This window comes from Marmota flaviventris, chromosome 19, assembly GCF_047511675.1.
Source record: "Marmota flaviventris isolate mMarFla1 chromosome 19, mMarFla1.hap1, whole genome shotgun sequence".
In the NCBI taxonomy this organism is placed as follows: domain Eukaryota; kingdom Metazoa; phylum Chordata; class Mammalia; order Rodentia; family Sciuridae; genus Marmota; species Marmota flaviventris.
The window spans coordinates 19,987,636-20,007,032 of record NC_092516.1 but is presented as its reverse complement, the minus strand read 5'-3'; the positions used below and the strand labels follow the sequence as shown (position 1 = coordinate 20,007,032).

Below are 19,397 nucleotides of genomic sequence, written 5' to 3'. Positions count from 1 at the left end.
TAAAGATTTAAAGAAAAAAACAAGCACTGACACTATACCTTAATAAGGCTAGAAGAGGCAAGGGTCGAGCCTGGGTGGTGTGGGCAATGCGTATGTGATTGGGGACTTGGAGCAAGGGTTAAAAGCCAGCCTTTCTCAAAGAGGGACTTGGTATGTAAAAATAAGATTCCCTAGTGGTAAGGGTGACCTTTCCTGGGAGCAGGGGCAAGGGCTAGGGCACAGGTGACAGGACAGAGGAGGACCCAAGCTTGAGGATGTGTGGAAGGGGAGGGGGTCATTGTGCAGAGCAGGGAGGAGGCTACCTGCTCACAGACCTGGTGGGAGGGCAGCAGAAGAGGTGACCACGAGATGATGGGTGGGGGCCGTGGGAGGAGCAATGGAGATGGAGAAGCTGTTTGAGAAAGATGCAATCTTAAAGGGACAAGGAAAATTGGATTTGAGAGAAGTTTGAGTGAGTGTCAGATAGATCCTGTATGAGTGAGGCAGAAAATAAAAGATAAGGAGTCAGGGCTGAGATCATAAAGGAAGGGCTGCTTTGGGAAAGAGGGATGAAACTGTCTTGAAATTCCCTCCCCTGCCAGATGCAGAGGAAAACTGGAGACTGCCCCAGGGCTGGGCTGGGCCTCAGTGAGGAGCGCTGGCCCAGCCTGGGCAAGGTCCTGGGGATTGTCCCCCCCTATTAAAGAACAAAGACTTTTCAAGTGTGCACATCTTACTTGTCCTTCTTCATACGTGAACCCCAGAAGTTCTATGTTCCAACTCTGGTTATTTCTATGGGTCTGTGTCTTGGATGAGCCATTTTAGTTTCTTACCTTAGATTTCAGTTTCCGCTCCCAATGAGGTGGGTTAGGAATTTCTTTCTTTCTCAAATTAATGGAATTTTAGTACTGGAAAATATATTTTGAAAGAAGAGCAATTAGACAAAGGATGATACTGACGTCTTCAGCCATTTCTTCTTTTCCGTTCCTTTCCCTGCATTTTTCTTCAATCTGTACTTCCTGCCACCAGTTCCTGCAGCACCTCTCTCCCGGCTCGGGGCTTCCACCTGACTGTCCGACCGCTGAGCCTCCCGAGCCTTCTGTGCGAGCTCCTGCTCTCCTGGGCCTGCAGCTCCTGCCGCTGCGCATTCATCTGCCCCTTCTTGCTAAAGCCGTGCCTGAGGTGGTGTGGCTTGGGGGACAGATTCTGGACAGGGAGCTGATCCTCGTGCTGGTTCTGATTGTGTTGCTTAGTTGTCTTGTCATCTTGGCTGGGTGACTTGACTTATGAAACTTGGCTTCTTTGGTATACGGGGAGGGGGGGACACAAGCCACTTTCCAAGGTTACTGTGAAGATCAGATAGAGCAGCGCAGATGAGAACAGAGTGCTGTAAACTCCCTGGAAGACAAGATGGGGTGTCGTTCATTTCTAGAGAAACCTGTCAGGATTCTCAATGATCAGGAGCCCTAGAATGTGAAAAGTGAACCTGAGTATAGGTACCTTCTAAAATGCACCTGTGAGAGTTAGGAAACTGGGTGACTCCAGAAGTGGTGTCAGGCTATCCTCGTAAGACCTTCCTGACTGGATCCACAGATACGATCAAAGGCCACATCCTGGCCAGCCTGTGTGCAGCGCCAGGCTCCCAGTGGGGCCTCCAGGTGCAGATGTGAATGGCAGCGTTTCTGGCTGTACAGGGGTATGCCTCCACCCCTGCCCCCTCAGGGTAGTGAGTCCCCAGTTCAAAGGCACGGAAGGTGACACATGTAACTGTAAAGTGCTTAACGCAGCCATCAAGGTGTAATTATATGGTGGCTTTTCCTAAAAGCACTTCTGCATGCATCTGATCAGTCATTTTCTTTAGAGGGTGGATATTTTCAACAAAGGAAGGATGATTGGGTGACTGACCGATTTAAGGGAAGTTCAGCAAGTGATAGCAGGACAAGTCGCATCTTCTGGATGTGCAAGTCTTAGGGCCTATCTGCTGACTCCCCACGTTATTTCCACGTCTTTCTTATTGTTTTTCTCAATTATTCTCCTGGTTCACTTCATGTCATAGACATCCTGGCTTTTACCAAGTAAGAAGTAGAGGCAGGACATGGGTCATTGAGGTTGGTCCTGTCAGCTCCGGACTGATCTTAGCAGTATAGTCCCAGGGATGCTTTTCAGGTTGTGAGGTTGGCATCTATGGTCAATTGTGATTTCAGACGATATGTAGGACGCCATGGCTACCTACCACCAATGTTAGTTATTCTTGGCACATTCCTTCTGTGCCCTTGTAAACTTTTGAATTTCCTCGTGGCTCAGAAACAGAAGGAAACTGATCCAAGAAGGTAAATGTGTTCTTTCTTTCCATATCTGACCCAATCCCCAAATATGTGGTTCATGAGGCAAGACATTAGCAAAACCAAATAAAGGACTCTTGTGGACCAGCATTTGGAGGTCACAGTTTGAACCTGAATGTGTGTGGTAAAGATTAGCTATTGGAGAGAATGGTCCCTGGATTTTTCATGAAAGAGAATCTCAGGGCTCTTAGTAAAGTTAACAGCGTAGCAGACCGGGCACTAGGACCCTGCAGTTGCTCTACTCTTGTTCCTTTTTGTCCTTATCAAAACCTAGTTTGAGGTTGCTGCCAGCCTGTTGACACCCTTGCTTTTGCAAATGGCATGTGCCTTGGGGGGTGACACTTAACAGCTCCTTTTCAATCTGTTATATAAGAAGACTTGCGAGTAGTACTTTCCTTATATTCAAATGTGTAAACCTGTCACCTTTGAAGCCACTTTTACTTTTGGTTTTGTAATGGTTTGTAGCAGAAAAAGCATTGACTCTAGAACTGGGCACTGGGCACTCGGTTTGTCCTGCATAGCATCTCCCTAATGATGTGTTCCACTGCACCCTTGTCTTGTTAAGTTCCATAGGGGTCAATGGTGAAGACACCAAAAGCCCCCAGTGATGGTTACAAGGAAATAGAGGGAGTCTGTCTGTGCCTATGTTGTGCCCTTTTGGTGGAGGTAAACCCTGGTGAGTGTGTTTCTAAGCAATAGTTGCATTAAGTAATTTCATTGTCTGGATTTCTTTTGTACCATAGCCTACTCATGAAGGTTACTTCTCTTGTTTGGATATCTGGACACTCTTTTTGGACTATCTGACAAGTAAAATTAAAAGTCGTCTGGGAGACAAGGAAGCAGTTCTCAACAGGTAAACCCCAGAAACACTGATCAATAGAAACAGTCATTTTTGCCAGTTATTCTCGTGGACTATAGGGGCAGCCATGTCTCTGGACCTTTTTAGTGAAATTTGACCCATGTGAGCTGTTCAGAAGTAATGCCATTGAGTGTTTTCTTCATTTTTTTTTTTTCTTTTAAAGATCTTATTTTTTAAAAACTTTTTTTCTAATTAAAAAAGTAATTGTGTTATTAATTTTTTAGATATGACAATTGTATGTTCTCTTTAAAGGCTTTTGTTTTAGAGATATAAACAAAAATATATTGAATGAAATGATATGACCTCTGAAATTTGCTTTAAATAACCCACTGAGGGTAGAAGGGAAATACTTTGTTACATTAAAAAAAACAGGATTGGTTATGTGTTGATAACTGAAGTTGAAGTTAGTTGATAGAAACTTGGGGTTCATTATATTCTTAACTCCTTTTTATGTGTTAACAAATTTCCTAAACATACTGGTTGTGTGGCGCATGTCTATAATTCCAGTGACTTGGGAGGCTAAGGCAGGAGGATAGTAAGTTTGAAGCCAGCCTCGACAACTTTGTGAGTCCCTGCTATAAGGAGGCAGAATGCTTACAGGCATAATGTTCCTGGATTCAATTCCCAGTTCCACAAAAAAGAAAAAGAACAAAATGTCCTAAATAAATTAATAAATATATTATGGAGGGCTGGGGTTGTAGCTCATTGGTAGAGCACTTGCCTAGCACGTGTGAGGCACTGGGTTTGATCCTCAGCACCACATAAAAATAAATAAATAAATAAAATAAAAGGTATTGTATCCATCTCTACAAAAAAATAATGTCATGGAAAAAAATGTTCTTTTTTTCCCCCCTTTTTTTCTTTTTTTGCCCATTGTTGTTTTGTTTTTAGTGGGGCTTGAACCCAGGGGCACTTTACCACTAAGTCACATCCCCAGTCCTTTTCATTTTTTATTTTGAGACAGGGTTTCACTAAGTTGCTTGGGCCTCAGTAAATTGCTAAACTGGCCTTAAACTTGTAATTCTATTGCCTCAGCCTCCTGAGTCTCTGGGATTACAGGCATGAGCCACTGCACTTGGATCCTATGCATATTTATTTGTTTTTAATGTATTTTTTTAAAAACAGGAAAAGACGAAAAACATAAGGGAGATATTTATCCATAATCCTTCACTCCACAGTAATTGTGTAATTTTTATCGCATTTTTTTTTAAACACAGATAATAGGGAAAGGTTGCCCATGCCCCATTTCTTGCTTGCAAGCAGCGTGTTTCTTGTACGGTGTAGTGCCACGGAGTGGGGAGAAGAGGAGGGGAAGTTGGGAGTTCAGCATGCTGGAAAATTGCAAGGGCCACGTGTAGGTCCACATGTAGTAGAATGGCTGCTTTTCTTAGCAGAAATAGACACATGACATTTTGGCTGTTCCGGTGGAGTGGCTGTATTCCAGTCACATCCTCAACAGGCAGGCTGGAAGGAGGCAGAGAATTCTGTTTTTATTATCAATCTGGTTCTTAGGTTTCTAGTGCACGCGTGTAAGGATGCTGGGAGGGCACTGTTGGTGATCTCATCCCAGGGACTTTCTCACACTAGAGCGTCTCAGGTTCTGTCCAGTTTAGTCATAGCTCTTGTGTCTTTGCACAGTATTAATAAGAGAGGTTTCAGAGCAGGTAGTCAATGTGTGTGAAACTGACCAGCGGCTGAGGGAGGTTCTGCACTGTGATGTCATGCTTGGGAATTCTGGCTTTGTAGTGTCTTTCTTTGTTTTTAAAGAAATTTTATTTCATTCTGATTTGTTTTATATGATAGTAGAATGCAATTAAATTCATATTACACAAATAGAGCACAATTTCTCATGTCTCTGGTTGTACACAAAGTAGAGTCCCACCATTCATGTTTTCATACCCATGTACTTAGGATGATGATGTCTGTCTCATTCCACCCTCTTTGCTACCCCCATGCCCTCTCCCCTCCTCTCCCTCCCCTTTGCCCTGTCTAAAGTTCTTCTATTCCTCTCACACTGTCCCCTTCCCTCCTTGTAAAAATGGGGACAGTGATGGTTGTTTTTCAGACATTTAATAAATGTTGTTTAAAAGAGTGTTGTAAGTGCTGAGTACATGGGACCCGTGGGAGGTGGTAGCATTAGTGGACACCCTCCTCAGTCATGTGCCCCGGGGAGGGAGGCTGATGGGAGAAACTCCACCTGGGTAGAGAGGCTGGATTGGATCATTCTAAGTAAGACATTTTAAATTTAAGCATGTGTTCTTTTGTTTCCAAACATCATTTTTGTTATTACAGAATAGTGTCTAAATTGCTGTAATGTCAGGGCAGAAATTACACAATAGTAGATTCTGTTTTTATTGAAATAATTGTCTTTTTGAATGAAATTCTTCAAAGAGAATCTCCTTCTACCAAAATATCTTTCTCATACACTGATCAGACATATCTTTTGATTCTGGGATTGTGCCAGATTTTTCTGTTCAGTGATAGGTATTTCTTCATATCCCTCAAGCTTGTTGAGAGAGAAGCAGAAAGAGGGATTAATATGAAAATGCTTTTTTAAAAATAATACAATTTGGAGGTGTGACGAATATAGTTCTGTTGAGAAAGCATATGCTAGCAGATTAGTAACATTAAACATGTAGATGAGGGCTGGGGTTTTAGCTCAGTTGGTAGAGCACTTGACTCACACGTGTGAGGCACTGGGTTTGATCCTCAGCTCCATACAAAAATAAAGGTATTGTGTCCATCTACTACAAAAAATATTTTTAAAAAACATGTAGATGAGTATTATAGGTAAGTGAGTATTACTTTGTGCAGGTTGTTGTACCTAGAGATGGAGCAGTGAGACAGTTTAAATTCTTTTCCTGCTCTGTGATTGCAGTGTTCTGTTGGTCAAATTTTATGTGCTCATCTCATTTCCAAGATGGACATACTAATGTCTCATATTTTTTACTTTGTTTTGTTTTTAATGTGGTGCTGGGGATAGAACTCAGAGTCTCACACATGCCAGGCAAGCATCCTACCACTCTACTACTGAGGTGCATCCCTAGGCCACTCACATAACTCTTGAAGAATGGTTAGTATTCAGATAAATCACGTACATAAAACACTGGCACTGTGTCTTGATATATTAGGCACTGAATAAGTGGTCTCATCGATGATGATAGCAGCATGTAATGGAAATGTTACTGCCAGTCAACAGTAATCCCTGGAGAGGCTGAGGGCCTTTATCCCGTGCAGATGTTGACCTGGCTGCCTAGGTACCTGTTACCTGATGATATCACAGGTGATCGAGTTGCTGGCTAGCCACTTCAGACACTAGAAATTTTCTCATTGATTGTTTGATTACACTAAAAGAGGTTTTTGTTTTTTTTTTCCTTCCCCAGATATACACACAATATTTGTATAACACCTTTTTTTTTTTTTTTTTTAAATGCCTTTTGAAAATGAAACAGAATAAGGGAAAATCCCTCAAAGCTGGTCTGGATTTATGTTGTTCAATAGTAACCACCATCTGGGAACTGCCTCTTCTGTCACACACCCCCTCGTGGGTTAAGGTGGTAGACTGTGAAGAAGAGCATATTGGGCAGTCCACTGGTGCACAAAACATTTGAACTTTGCTTATGTCACCCTTACATTGTACGTTTATACAAGTATATGCTCCATAGCTTTTAATTGAAAGCTTGAAAGTTGGTGATCACTGCTCCATGTTACGAGAGCCCCAGTTTATCAGAGGTGTGCTGTTTTTGTTGGAGCAGCTGATAAAGACCATTGGCTACTGGTGATCACATTTATTTTAACTGAGAGCTTGCAAACATGGTCAAATGTTTTTTAACTGATAAAATAATGTGGGGATGCTTTTGGAATCACATTTGTGGCTTAAGCCAGAATTTCAGAAGCAACTAATCTTGCAGGAAGTTTTTTTGTGTGTGTGTCTTAAATGGGAAACGTAGGTGTGGTTAAGTCACAGAGACAGCACTTAGTTCCTGTCCCTTGTGGTTTAAGGTTTTGCATCATTCATCACAACAAAGTGGTAGGCATTGTAAGCTACAAATTTAGAAGCACAAATGTACATAGGTTTATTTTTGGTTCTAGGAGCTTGGAGATTGGAGCTTTGCGTGTTTCTTACTCAGAATGCTCAAGAGTGTCTTGATCAGAGCTGTGGGGACTTGAGAGAACTGGGTTCCAGTGTTAATGGGATGAACGTTCCGCTGAGCAAAGTTGCTTTTGGAGTGATTGTCCTGATTGCCATTGTGAGCTGTCCTATGTAGAAAGGTGTGGGTTTCAGGCTCCCTTTCCTCATTTGTACTTGGGGGATGGTCGCACCTTCACAGGCTCCTGAGAAAACGGGCCGAGCCAATGCACGTGAAGTGTGTTGGCGGTTGGTGCTCACTAAATGGTGTTGCTTCTCTTCCCTCTTTTCTCTCCCGCCTTTCTTTACGGTGAAGGGAGGCACCTGTGTAGAAACTTATTTTTACAAGAAGATGAGGAAACCTGTGTGTGTGAAGCAACCTAAAGTATTTTGAGTCATGTCCTGTGAACCTCTTTGTCATAAGAATAATGGCAAGAGCTGGCCACCAGCAGCACAGGAATTCTGGGTAACATGAGATTTCCCTGTAAACAAATGTGGATGAGAAAGACTGCTGCTCTCTTTTTGGAGTGGATTATTCAGCTTCATAGAGGAAGTGCCATTTCTACACGTAACATTGATGTACTTAATAACGTAGTGCAGAGGAGCGTTAGACCAGTGGCCTTCTAGCTCCTGCTAGGAGAAATTATTTTGTTATTTTATTTTCTGTTAGGAGAAATTAATGCCCCAGATTGCTCTGGATAAAAAATGATGGGATCTTTGTTATTTTATTGAGTTGAAAAAGCTATCCAGGATCATGCTTCTATCTTTCACCATTTCTGACTCGGAGTTTTGTTTATTGCCTATGTGCTTATTCATTTCTTTGTTTGTGTGTTTATTCATTATGCATTTATTAGGCAACTACTTTACCATAATAACGATACATTTTGTTTAACTTCCAGAACTTTGTGAGGTATATAGGGTTTTTATCCATAGTGTATATAAGCATTCAATGCTTTTATTGGCTTTATCCATCAGATTTTAATGTTGCGTATCATTGTTATTTGATTTACAGTATTTTCTAATTTCTCTTGATATGTCTTATTTCCAAATATTTGGGGATTTTCCTTGTATCTTTTTGTTACTCTCTTCTAGTTCAGTCTTAGTATGGTCTGTAAACATAGATCTTTTAAATTTGTTAAAGATTGTTTTATGACCCAGTCTTCATGCACCTGAAAAAAAGATGTGTATTTCTGCTATTCTTGAATGTTCTATAAATATCAGGTCAGGTTGGTTGATAGTATTGAACACATCTTCTTTATCCTACTCGTTCTATCACTTAGAAGTGGATTCTGCCAGTGTAATTGTGGATTTGCTTATGTTTCCTATTAGTTCTGTTAGTTTTTGCTTCTATTTTTCTTTTGAGACGCTGATGTTAGTTGTATGCACATTAGTTTTCCTCAACATATCTATTAGTGCTTTTTTTTAATATATATATTTTTTAGTTGTAGTTGGACACAATACCTTTATTTTGTTTATTTATTTTTTATGTGGTGCTGAGGATCGAACCCAGGGCCTCGCACGTGCTAGACGAGCGCTCTACCGCTGAGCCACAACCCCAGCCCTCTATTAGTGTTTGATCATAACTCTCTATATATGGGTATATTTTAGTGGTTGCCCTGGGTCTTTATATATTCTCTTAATGTGAAAAATTAACATTTTATATCCATGTAATAGAGAAATCTTACCACCATAGAGATTCTTTTTACCCTCCCTTCTTTACTTTGTGGTTGTCATGTGTTTTATGACTATGAGCTTTGAAAACCCAATCAGAGAATGTTACAAGTTTTGCTTTTATCCATCACCCATCTTTTAAGGATCTTACCAGCAGAGAAATAGTCTTCTCAGATTTACCCAGACATTTGGCCACTCTTGCTTTTCGTCCCAAGTTTTTCTTTCTTTCTTTCTTTTTCTTTTTTAGATTTATCTTTTAGTTGTTGTTGGACACAATACCTTTATTTTTATGTGGTGCTGAGGATCGAACCCAGGGCCTCGCACGTGTTAGGCGAGTGCTCTACCTAACACTCTACCTAGCCACAACCCCAGCCCCCCCCCACCAGCCCCCCTGAGTTTCTTTTTCTTATCAGTTGTCTTTGATATTACTCTGCTTGGGCTGCCATAACAAAAGGCATAACAGGTTGTGTGTCTTAAACAGTGGAAGTTTATTTTCTCACAGTTCTGGGGGCTGGAAGCTCAAAGGTAAAGGTGCCAGTGGTTGATTTGTGGTTAGAACTGTCTTGATGGCTTGCAGACGACTGCTTTCTTGTTGTGTGTTCATGTGGCCTTTCTTTTCTGTGCATGTATGGGAAAAGAGACCTCTCTTGTGTCTCTTATGAGGGCATCAGTCCTCATGAGAGGATGAAGATCCTACCCTCTCACTCCACTTAACCGTTATTGCCTCTTTGTAAGCCCTGACTCCAAATATAGTCACACTGGGGGGTACTTTTAGTGCTTCAACTTGTGAATTGGGGGTGTGGAGGGACACAGTTCTGCACAACACTTTCCATTCAAAGAACCTCATGTTATAATAGTGCATTAAAGTCATTGATAGTCCCAGCATTTGTGACATCTTGATTTGGCATCTTTGATTGGTTGTCTTTCTCTTGGGAAATGGTCAGTGTCTGCTTTTCTTTGTTTACCAAGTAATTTGCTGGATCCTTTTGCCTGTGTTTTTTACCAGTTTTACGTGTAGAAACGGCCTTCCTATCCACAGTTGCCCTGTGGTCAGTGATGAATGCTGGATGATGCTGCACCACAACCCTGACTTAGGAATGATGGGTGGCAAAGGCTTTCCTAGAAGTCTCAGTGACGTCATTGACAACCTTTATATTCTGCAAGGGAACCTGGGAAATGTGTCTTTCAGGTGGCCTCCATACCCATTATTCTCTTAGACGGGGAGAATGGGAAGAGGGCACAAAACTCGCATCCCCCCCTGTCCCTGTGCCTAGTCCAACTTTGTCAGACACCTTGGGAGATAAATGAGTAGACTTCACAGAGGGGTGACGTCAAAAGCGGTACCTGCAGCACAGTTGCTGGTAGTTTTCTAAGTGATTTTCTAAGTGATGAGGTTTTCTTTTCTTTTTCCTTTTTGGCAGCTAGAGTTGCCAACTGCTAGTAAGGATTTGAGGTCTAATTTACAGTTCTTTTTTCCATACAGAGTCTCTGAATTCCCTTTTAGTTCAGAAAGACTGTTTATGGATGATGTAAACAGAATTTATCTGTTCTCTTGTCTGCCCTCTTGTCTAAAGATTTTCTTTCTGTGAAAATGTTTTGGTCTGACAGCAATTTATGGCATGAAATTTCTATTAACTTTAGGAATTTTTAAAATTTATAAATTTATAAAATGGAACTATAAGCTCTAAGTCTAAGTGTTTGGTCTTACCTTTCTGTAAAGTCTCCTGAAGTGGGATTTGGACTCTGGGGTAGTTGCCCCCAGGTGTTGCCAATTTTATTAATGGTTTTTCTTGCTGGCATTTTTTCCTGGCCATCTTCACTTGCTGGTCTAGGACCAATGCTTGGTAGGTTGTGAAGTCATTTGCACACAGTGGCAGTCACTGTTGGGGTGGATGGGCTGAGGCTCTGTGTTAAGACTTGAGCGGCTGTGCACATCAGACTCTGAAATGTGACATTCCAGGAGGATCTATAAGGGCTGGAGATGGGCTCTGCAGAGTCTCATCTCCTGGGTTGCAACTTTTAGAGTAGATGGATTGTATTTGGTTTGAATTTTGGTTGTCTTCTTGTTCCTGGACTCAATCTGGATTAGATTGGGTGACATATGAGGGCACTCTGAGGAGAACAGAAAGCACGCATACAGAATTATTTTAACAGAGACTTGAGTGTAGGAGATTGGTTTAGTAGGTTTTAGAAGACCAGAGAAGCACAAAGGGAACATTGAGCTGCGCAGTTAGAAACTACAGGAAGCAGCTCCACCCCTACAGCTAGGGGCTCAAAGAAAGGAGATTGGGGTTTATCACAATCAGAGGGATGGGCCCCTGGGAGCCAGGACTCTGCATCTAGCTGCCTTCAGAGGAGGGCCCCCCAACCCCGAGGAGGTAGGCTCATTCCTTTGAGGAGCAGGTGCAGTCCACTTCTGGTAGCTCTGAGGGCCAGCAGGTTGGTTCTGGAAGTGTGGAATGAAGGTGGAAATGGGAACTGATTGCTGCTGCCAGGTGACCATTGCTGGAGCAGTATTGCCGTGACAGCAAGCCCATGGGAAGAATGGCGTCTCCTCATCCCTCCTTCTGCTTTCCTGTCCTCCTCAAAAGTGTTCCTTTTGGTAGAGCCTAACAGGCCGAGGAGATATGTGCTTTGCACAGCCTAAGTCCTTGAGTCACAAAGTATGGCGAGTAGATTAGTATTGCGGTTTGCTTTATGAGTGGGAGCAGTCCTTTAACTAGTCTCTGAAACATTTCAGGACAGGCAAGCATTTAGGCAATGATTTGTTTTTGAAAATGAGTTGTTTGTTGACTCATGTGGTAGCAATGTTGTTCTCTGCGTTAGGTTCTTATCAAATGGAAAGTATCCAAACCTAGGGATCCAAAGACACAGACCAGACCATCAGGATTTCCCCAGGCCTTTCCCATTGCTGCTTTTAGTTTCTGAGTCTTCTTAAAATTGACTCAAGGTTAGGTTTTGGAGTTGTGTGGAACAGGTTCAAAGTCCACTGGTGGTTTATGTGTAGAGGGAACATGGGATTTTGAGTCCAAAGTGGCTAGCTAGCTTTGTGACCTCAGGCAATTTATTTTACTTTTGTTAACTTTGGTTTCCTCATTAGAAAAATATGGATGATACAGACACCTTTCCCAGCTGTTAAAGCATTGAATTATTATTTAATTGATTTTTATATATAATGTCTATAATCTCCAGGATAATTGCTAAAAAAAGAAATCCCTCAGGAACATATAAGTAAAAGAAATGACAAAGTATTTAAAATGATATACTAGAAAATATCTATTTAATGGGAAAAAAGGAAACAATGAAAGAACTTAGGAACTTAAGGGAAGATGCATTTCTTCCATTTTGCTACTTAAGTCTTATCAGCAATTACATTAAATGTAATGGATTAAATTCTCCAGTTAAAAGGCAGAGATTGCACACAGGTTGAAAGTGAAAAAATGAAAAATATATTCCATGCAAACAATAAACAAAAGAGCTGGGCTAGTTGTACAAGTATCAGACATGATAAATGTTAAGCACCCAAAGAGAAGGACATTATGTAATAATTAAAAGAGTTGATACATCAAGAAGATATTTGGTGCCTATTTACATAGTTAAGTAAGCAATACCTCTGCTCCTGTTCCACTCTCCATGCCCTTGCTGACCCATAAACCAAGCATTGGGGATTCAATTTATTTAGATGCTTCTTGTGTGTGGTAGCCCAGTGGATATCATTCCCTTCATAATGCAGGAGGCCTTTTTGAATTCCTGGAATAAAGCTCCCTTTTCACCTGATGTTGAGTTTCCCCCTCCCACATAGGTACGAAGATGCCCTGGTCCTCTTGCTCACAGAGGTGTTGAATCGAATCCAGTTCAGATACAACCAGGCCCAGTTGGAGGAGTTGGATGATGAGACTCTGGATGATGATGTAAGTGACATGCCTTAATTGACCCTTGATCATTGTCATGTGTATGGAGACTTGGAGCCTCTAACCCTCTCCTCTGGAGAATTCTTAAACCAGAGTACTATCACCGATTGAATTTGAAACTTCAAAATACATTTGAAATTCTTTTATCTCCTACTGGTCTCTTGGCTCATTGAGTATAAAAATTGCTGTACAGGCCACCTGTTTGGACCAGACATGCAAGTAGAGAAACGGTTGTGTAGTGAAAAGCGGTTTAGTGCGAACTCTGTACCCTTACTTCCCTTGCCTTGCTTCCCCCACTCTGCTCTCTATCCCTAGTGACAGAGAATATTTGAGCGGATATTGATGGAAATAGTTTAAGAGATATTTAAATGATGAGGCTAGAATGAAAGGAAGTCTGTTTTGAGTATATGTTGTATGGCTGATTTTGTTTTCATTTTGTTTTGTTTTGCAGTTCTGGGGATGGAACCCAGGGCCTTGAGCATGCTAGGCAAGTGCTCTACCACTGAGCTACTTCCCCAGCTTAAGTTTATATCTTTTTGATATAATCTTGAATGTATTGATGCTGGTGTGTTCAACATTGATAAGGAAAATGTCTCTAAGAACACAACTCCAGTCCTCCTCTCTCTTAACCACCAGGCACTTTAAAATTTTCAAGTAATTGCTATCATTCTTGAAATTAGAGTGATGGTGGTGTGGTGATAGCCACATTTGGGTTGGGAGGAAGAACAAGAACGCTGTGCTTGGAACCAGGTGGCCTGAATTTGAATCCCTGCAGCTTTGGGCATGGAACAGATGGAGGGTCTGGGAATCAAGTTTCTCTGAGCCATAATTTATGCTTATCACCCCAAAGGGGAGTGACTTGCCTCACTGACTTGTGTTAACAATTACATGTGGCAACATATATGGCAGGGCTGGTCGAGTGCAGGAGACACAGAAGGTGCATGGTAAACTTGGGTTTCCTTTCTTATTAACTGATTTAGGCTACTGCTTCTTAACCTTTAGCTTGGTTGAGAATCACTGGGCCAGCTTCTTTAAAATAGAGTGATTTTGGAGGTCTGGGTAGGGGCCAGAGAGTTTGCATTGCTGACAGGCCCTTGGGATGGGATGCCCATCTATGGGCCACACCTTGAGTGACACTGAGGTAGTCAGTATGTTCAGATACATGGTAATGGACTGTCTCAGAAGGTGAAGTGACCAACTGATTCCTACAGATGGAACCATGTAAAGGGCTCTTAGACCTTTCACAAGTGGCTCTTAGGTATCTGCACTCCTATGATCATAGGGAAAGGTAGGTTATTCTGTGTAGATCATTTACCTTCTGAGAAAACAGCTTGTTATGAAATTAACATAACAATTTTTGTTGGATTAAAAAATAATTCTAACTTGGCCTTTTAAAATACCTGGTTCCATTATTGATTATTTCTTCAGAATTTTGTTTGAGAGTGAATTTGAGGCAAAAGGGAGATTGGCAAGGAAGATGGCGAGGTTCTTCCTGTTTGGGAGAACTGATTTCCTTTGTTTCCCCACAGCAGCAGACAGAGTGGCAGCGGTACTTACGCCAGAGCTTGGAGGTAGTGGCCAAAGTGATGGAGCTCCTTCCCACACACGCCTTCTCAACCCTGGTAACTCACGAGGGAGGGGACGAAGAATCCTCTTACTTTCCTACACCTGTAGCCTGGCTTTTTTTCTCTTTCTTTTTTTTTTTTAACTTATCTGTCTGCCTTAATCTCCTCTTTAAAACAAACAAAATACACACACACACATACACAGAATAACTCCCATAACCAACTCTCAAATTTTACAAATGTTAACAATTTTGCAAACTATTTTAAACTAACTTTTAGAAGCCTTGTTTAGTCTTGGATAGAACACGAATTTTACTCTTGTCTTAATACCTTCATTGAAGTTTGAAGGTAGTTGGGCCACACAGAGGAGATGTTATTTTTAAAAGTGACATTACTGAAAAGCTAGACTCTGTAGAGCTTACTATGGGCTAATTGCTAGCACTTTCTGCCTGTGTTTGTATATTGGTGTCTTTAGTCATAGGGACGCATTGCATGCACCGAGTCGTGCTTGCTATTTGAAGAGATGTCATTAAATTCATCTCTTCTTCAAAGGCAAGAACTTCCTGGTTCAGCTTTTGCATATCCAGCCCGGCTGTATTGTGTCTTCTTATGGAAAGAGCCATTTTACCGTGCTGTCTGCCCCTCTTAGGCACATACAAGGGGCACATAAAAGTCTTTGTTTTTATCTTGATGGTGAACATAGCAGCTTTGCAAAGAAAGACCCATCTCTGGTTGTCTCCTTGTCCCATTCTAGAAAGGGAAACTGACTTCCAAAAATGTGGCCCATCTTTTCACTTTGCCATGCTCTTTAACAAGGTGTGCCTGATCTCTCTCTCCTTGAGAAGGGAGACATGACCCTGTAGTAGAGCTCTAGAAGGATAGATAGATGATATAGGGGCTTGATAGTCTATGCTTGGAATGTAATAGCCATGCCCCAGTATCCTTTGCTTTGCTTAAAAACAAAAAACAAACCGAGATACTGTTTTCTTTCTTACTCTATTACTTGGTGGTTTTGGCCATAGGAATTGTTGGCATGGCGGGTGTCTGAGGTGGGGGCGCCATCTCATCTTAGCTGCATGTGACTGTTCCTGGAGAAAAGTCTTTTATCCTGTCCCTCTGGCTACAGGCACTTAATGTTTTAATGTTAAAATTTTATTAAACTGTGCATTTTATTTTGTTTTTTAAAACTTTGTTTCTTTGTTTTCAGTTCCCAGTTCTTCAGGACAATTTAGAAGTGTATTTGGGATTACAGCAGTTTGTAGTTACTTCAGAGTCAGGTAAGCAGGTTTTTATTTTCTAATGTAATCAGACATTTAAAAAATTGCACCAGTATTTAATTCCCACTGCCCCTGCTGTCATGTGTGACTTCCCCACTGTGGCCCCTCCTCTCCCCAATTCTCCCTGCTTCTAAACAGAGAACACTTATAAAAACTCATGAATAGTGAAGCTGTGGGGAAGTAAATGATAAGTTTATGACATTGTATTCCAAAGAAGCATTTGGAAAAGAAGCTAATCTGGAGCGGAGATAAGACTTACCAAAATCCCCAGAATATTTCCTTATGTCCTTTAAAATAACAAATAGGGTGAAAAGAAAATGGCCTTGGACTTCCCCGAGATGTGCTCCTTCTCTGGTTTGTAGAATCAAGAGACAGGAGCAGGTCAGAGCAGGCAGGGTCATGGTGGAGGTGACAGCGAGCTCAGCAGCTCTCCTGCTGCAGTGGCCTGGAGGTGCTCCTGCGAGCCTGCTGGGAAGACTCTGGGCCACTGTTTAGAGTCCTCACCCGCTTGGGATGTAGACTGAGCACTTGTTGTCACTTGGCTTTTATATTAATAGCCTCCATTTGTTGAGCACTCCTTAGACACCAGGCACCATTATTCAGATGTCTCTCAACTGTCCTGGAGGTGTCCGTGCTGTTACTTGGTGCCTGTGTTTTACAGAAGAGGACACTTATGTTCACAGATATCATTGACCCAGAGTCTCATAGCTGGTTAATGCTAGTCCCAGGTGATACAGTGGGGAGCCATAAAACATTGACATGCGGGGTGTTCCTTTTTGCCAGCTACAAACACCAGTGACTTTAAGTCCCATGTGCCATCCCCAACCCCTGTCATGCGTGTCTTGACACCATTTCATACCACTCTCCCTCCTACGTGGCATTTTCTTACAGGAGTTACCCCTGGCCCTGGCCTGGCCTGCAGCCTGCCCCTCTGTAGTGTCACTGTTGTTCAGTGGCACCAAGCTCCCTGGACAGCAGCCATCTCCTGGGTGAGCGTGTTATTTGTGGCAGAGCCTCCAGGGGAGGCTTTTTCTGAGGCTGCCCTTCCTGATGGCCTGTGGTGGCCTGTTTCCATGATTATATTAGCTTCTCAATGACCCAGTGGGCCCCAGGAGGTTGATGGGACTCTGCATTCCCCAGGGCCAGGCGCAGCTTTGTGGATGGAGTAACAGCAGTATATGCATAACTCTGAAGGGCACTTTTCAAAACAAGCATTCCTATAAAACATACTTTCAACTTATGAAAATCATTTGACTTTGTATAAATGCTGTAGATGTTTCCAGAATCCATTCTTGGAACTAATGTACCCAGGTGTTCTCTTCCTCAGGACTATTATTCAAATTAGCATGTACTCTGGAACCTAAAAACATTCTTGATATGTTGAAAAAATTAAGCACGTACCCCTACCCCATTGACCCGTAAGTTTCCTATTCAGTGTTATTGTTGACTTTTTTACATTATAGAGTCTGTCTTGAAGTGAAAATCTTCAGTGAGTCTTAAATCCTTTTTCTGAGACAACTGATAACTGAAGAGTTTCCCATTCTAGAAAGATAATCTGATTTATTTTCCTCCTAAATCAAATATCATCTACCTGCTCTTGTTGCAGCCCATTTACTGGCAATTTCACAGAGCACTTGGTTTTTCCAGGTCGTTCATAAATCTCATTCTCACCATGATCCTCGGTGCATACTCTAGTGCAAAACCTCTCAGGCTAGAGAAACACTTATTTCCTGTTTTAAAATGAGCTTTCTTATCCATGACGAAGCATTCTCCCATGTCTTAGTGGTTCAAAAGCCAAGTTTCCAGGGCAGAGGCTATTAAAAAATTGAAACTGTTGAGTACAGAGTGTTCCCTGGTTCCCAGGCCGCTTACTCCCTCAGATAACTGCCTTGCCTCTCAGTGGAGACCATGTGCTCTTCTCCCCTGTCAGGGGATGGCCTGCTCCTTCCATTTGCATTTACCCTCTACCTAGCCCTTATTCTTGGGTTCCTGGAACTTGTGTGGGTGGGAGTCAGCCACAGTTTTTGCCCTCTTCTGGTACTGTGATCTTTGTGGTGTTATTACCAGAGTGAAAGCTGTGGGGTGTCACCCAGCTCACCCTTGGATCCCATTAGAGCATGTGATTGAGAAGGTCAGCTGCGCTTGCTGTTGCCCAACAACTGCTGACCCTCTTGCTTCCACCATAAAGACCAGGGCAAAACATGTTGTGTGGATGTGGCCATCACTTGCTGTGTGCCTGTGCTCTTGCAGGTCGTCCTCTGTTCTCTCTTTCCTACAGTGTGTGGGTTATAGAACCTTCTCATTGGTTCTTCTCTTTATATCCATTGTGCATTTGACCTCTGCTGGTCCTCCTCACTGAGACAGTATTTCAGCTGAGCGACCCTTCAACTTTTTTGGTCAGCCATGCAGGCTCTTGCCAAAGAGATTGTGTCATCTGCGATATGTAAGATTTCGACTTATTTTCTTTGTTCTGCTTGGGTTCATTTAATATTTGTTCTCTCAGGGTGGAATTCCTCCAGTGCTGATTCTCATACCTCTACCCTCCCTCACCTCCCCGAAATGAGAACATTGTGCTGTGCTTAACTTGAAGACCCCCCCCTTCCCCGGCAGTGACTGCCAAGGAGTGTTCTGGAAGCACATTTTTATACACTTGCAGATGACTTTGTTTATGGGAGATGGGATATTTAAATGTCTCTGCGTAAGTCTGCAGAGCAGAATTCTCATCTGGAGGTCCCACTTCACACATGTTCTGTGCTTTTGGAGGTGGCAGTCTAAGTCGTAGCCAAATAGCAGAAAACGTGGGTAGGTGTGAGCAGCTTTCATGTCCCCCTCAGCTTAGTTGGTGCTTTGTGTGATTTTAGTTGGGGGGAGACAGTAGGTTTCTAGGCTGGGGAATTGATTTGGGGTACGTCCTGCTTGTGTGTTTGCCTTGGAGATGAAACCAAAAAGAACCTGCAATTCTCAAGAACGGGAACCATAGAGGGCACATATGTATTAATTGAATTCTGTGGAATGCAGTTTTGTTGTTGTTGTTTTTAAAGAGAGAAAGAGAATTTTTTAATATTTATTTTTTAGTTTTTGGCGGACACAACATCTTTATTTGTATGTGGTGCTGAGGATCGAATCCAGTGCCTCACGCATGTCAGGCGAGTGCGCTACCGCTTGAGCCACATCCCCAGCCCTGGAATGCAGTTTTGTTCAGTCAGAAATGGCCCAATCTCCCAATTTCGTGAGGTTTAACCTAGTAGTTTACACACACAGCACTGCCAGGCCCTTCCATTCCAGGCGCTGTGCTTCTCTGGTCAGGACAGCCAGGGTTCTCAGAGGAGGGTAGCACGGGAAAAGGAAGGGACCCAAGAATGCGTTCCAACCCAAAGGGGATTTGGAAGGACAGCCAGTCTTCCCATCGTGTGCTGGCAGGCTGTGACTAGATTAGTGGCCTATGGAGTGGGTGGGACCAGGGATGAGAAGGAAGAGTGATAGGGAGTCATTTTCCCTGTGTTTTGACCAAATTGTCCAAAGATGGAGGCCTCCCTCAGGAGACTGAGCTCCCTAGTGCTCAGGTGAGGTGTCTAGACTGGGCCAGGAGAGGAAGGGGAAATGCTGGAGCAAGGGGCAGCGGGGACGGGCTTGGGCAGCAAACCCTGAAGTGCTCGGGGCTGTA

General features: G+C 42.5%; 1 protein-coding gene across 5 annotated transcripts in view; it reads left to right on the top strand.

Annotated features, from left to right (window-relative positions):
- Window positions 1–19,397, top strand: part of Xpo6 (exportin 6) — a 103,347-nt gene that overhangs the window by 56,802 nt on the left and 27,148 nt on the right. For 2 of the 5 annotated variants that reach the window (XM_027948406.3, XM_027948408.3), the window contains 4 exons: window positions 3,065–3,174; window positions 12,783–12,891; window positions 14,424–14,513; window positions 15,664–15,733. In XM_027948406.3, the coding sequence (XP_027804207.1) occupies window positions 3,065–3,174; window positions 12,783–12,891; window positions 14,424–14,513; window positions 15,664–15,733 (379 nt within the window). Of the gene's footprint in view, window positions 1–3,064; window positions 3,175–12,782; window positions 12,892–14,420; window positions 14,514–15,663; window positions 15,734–19,397 lie in introns of all 5 variants that reach the window. The other 3 variants (XM_027948404.3, XM_027948407.3, XM_027948409.3) reach the window with 2 other exon arrangements.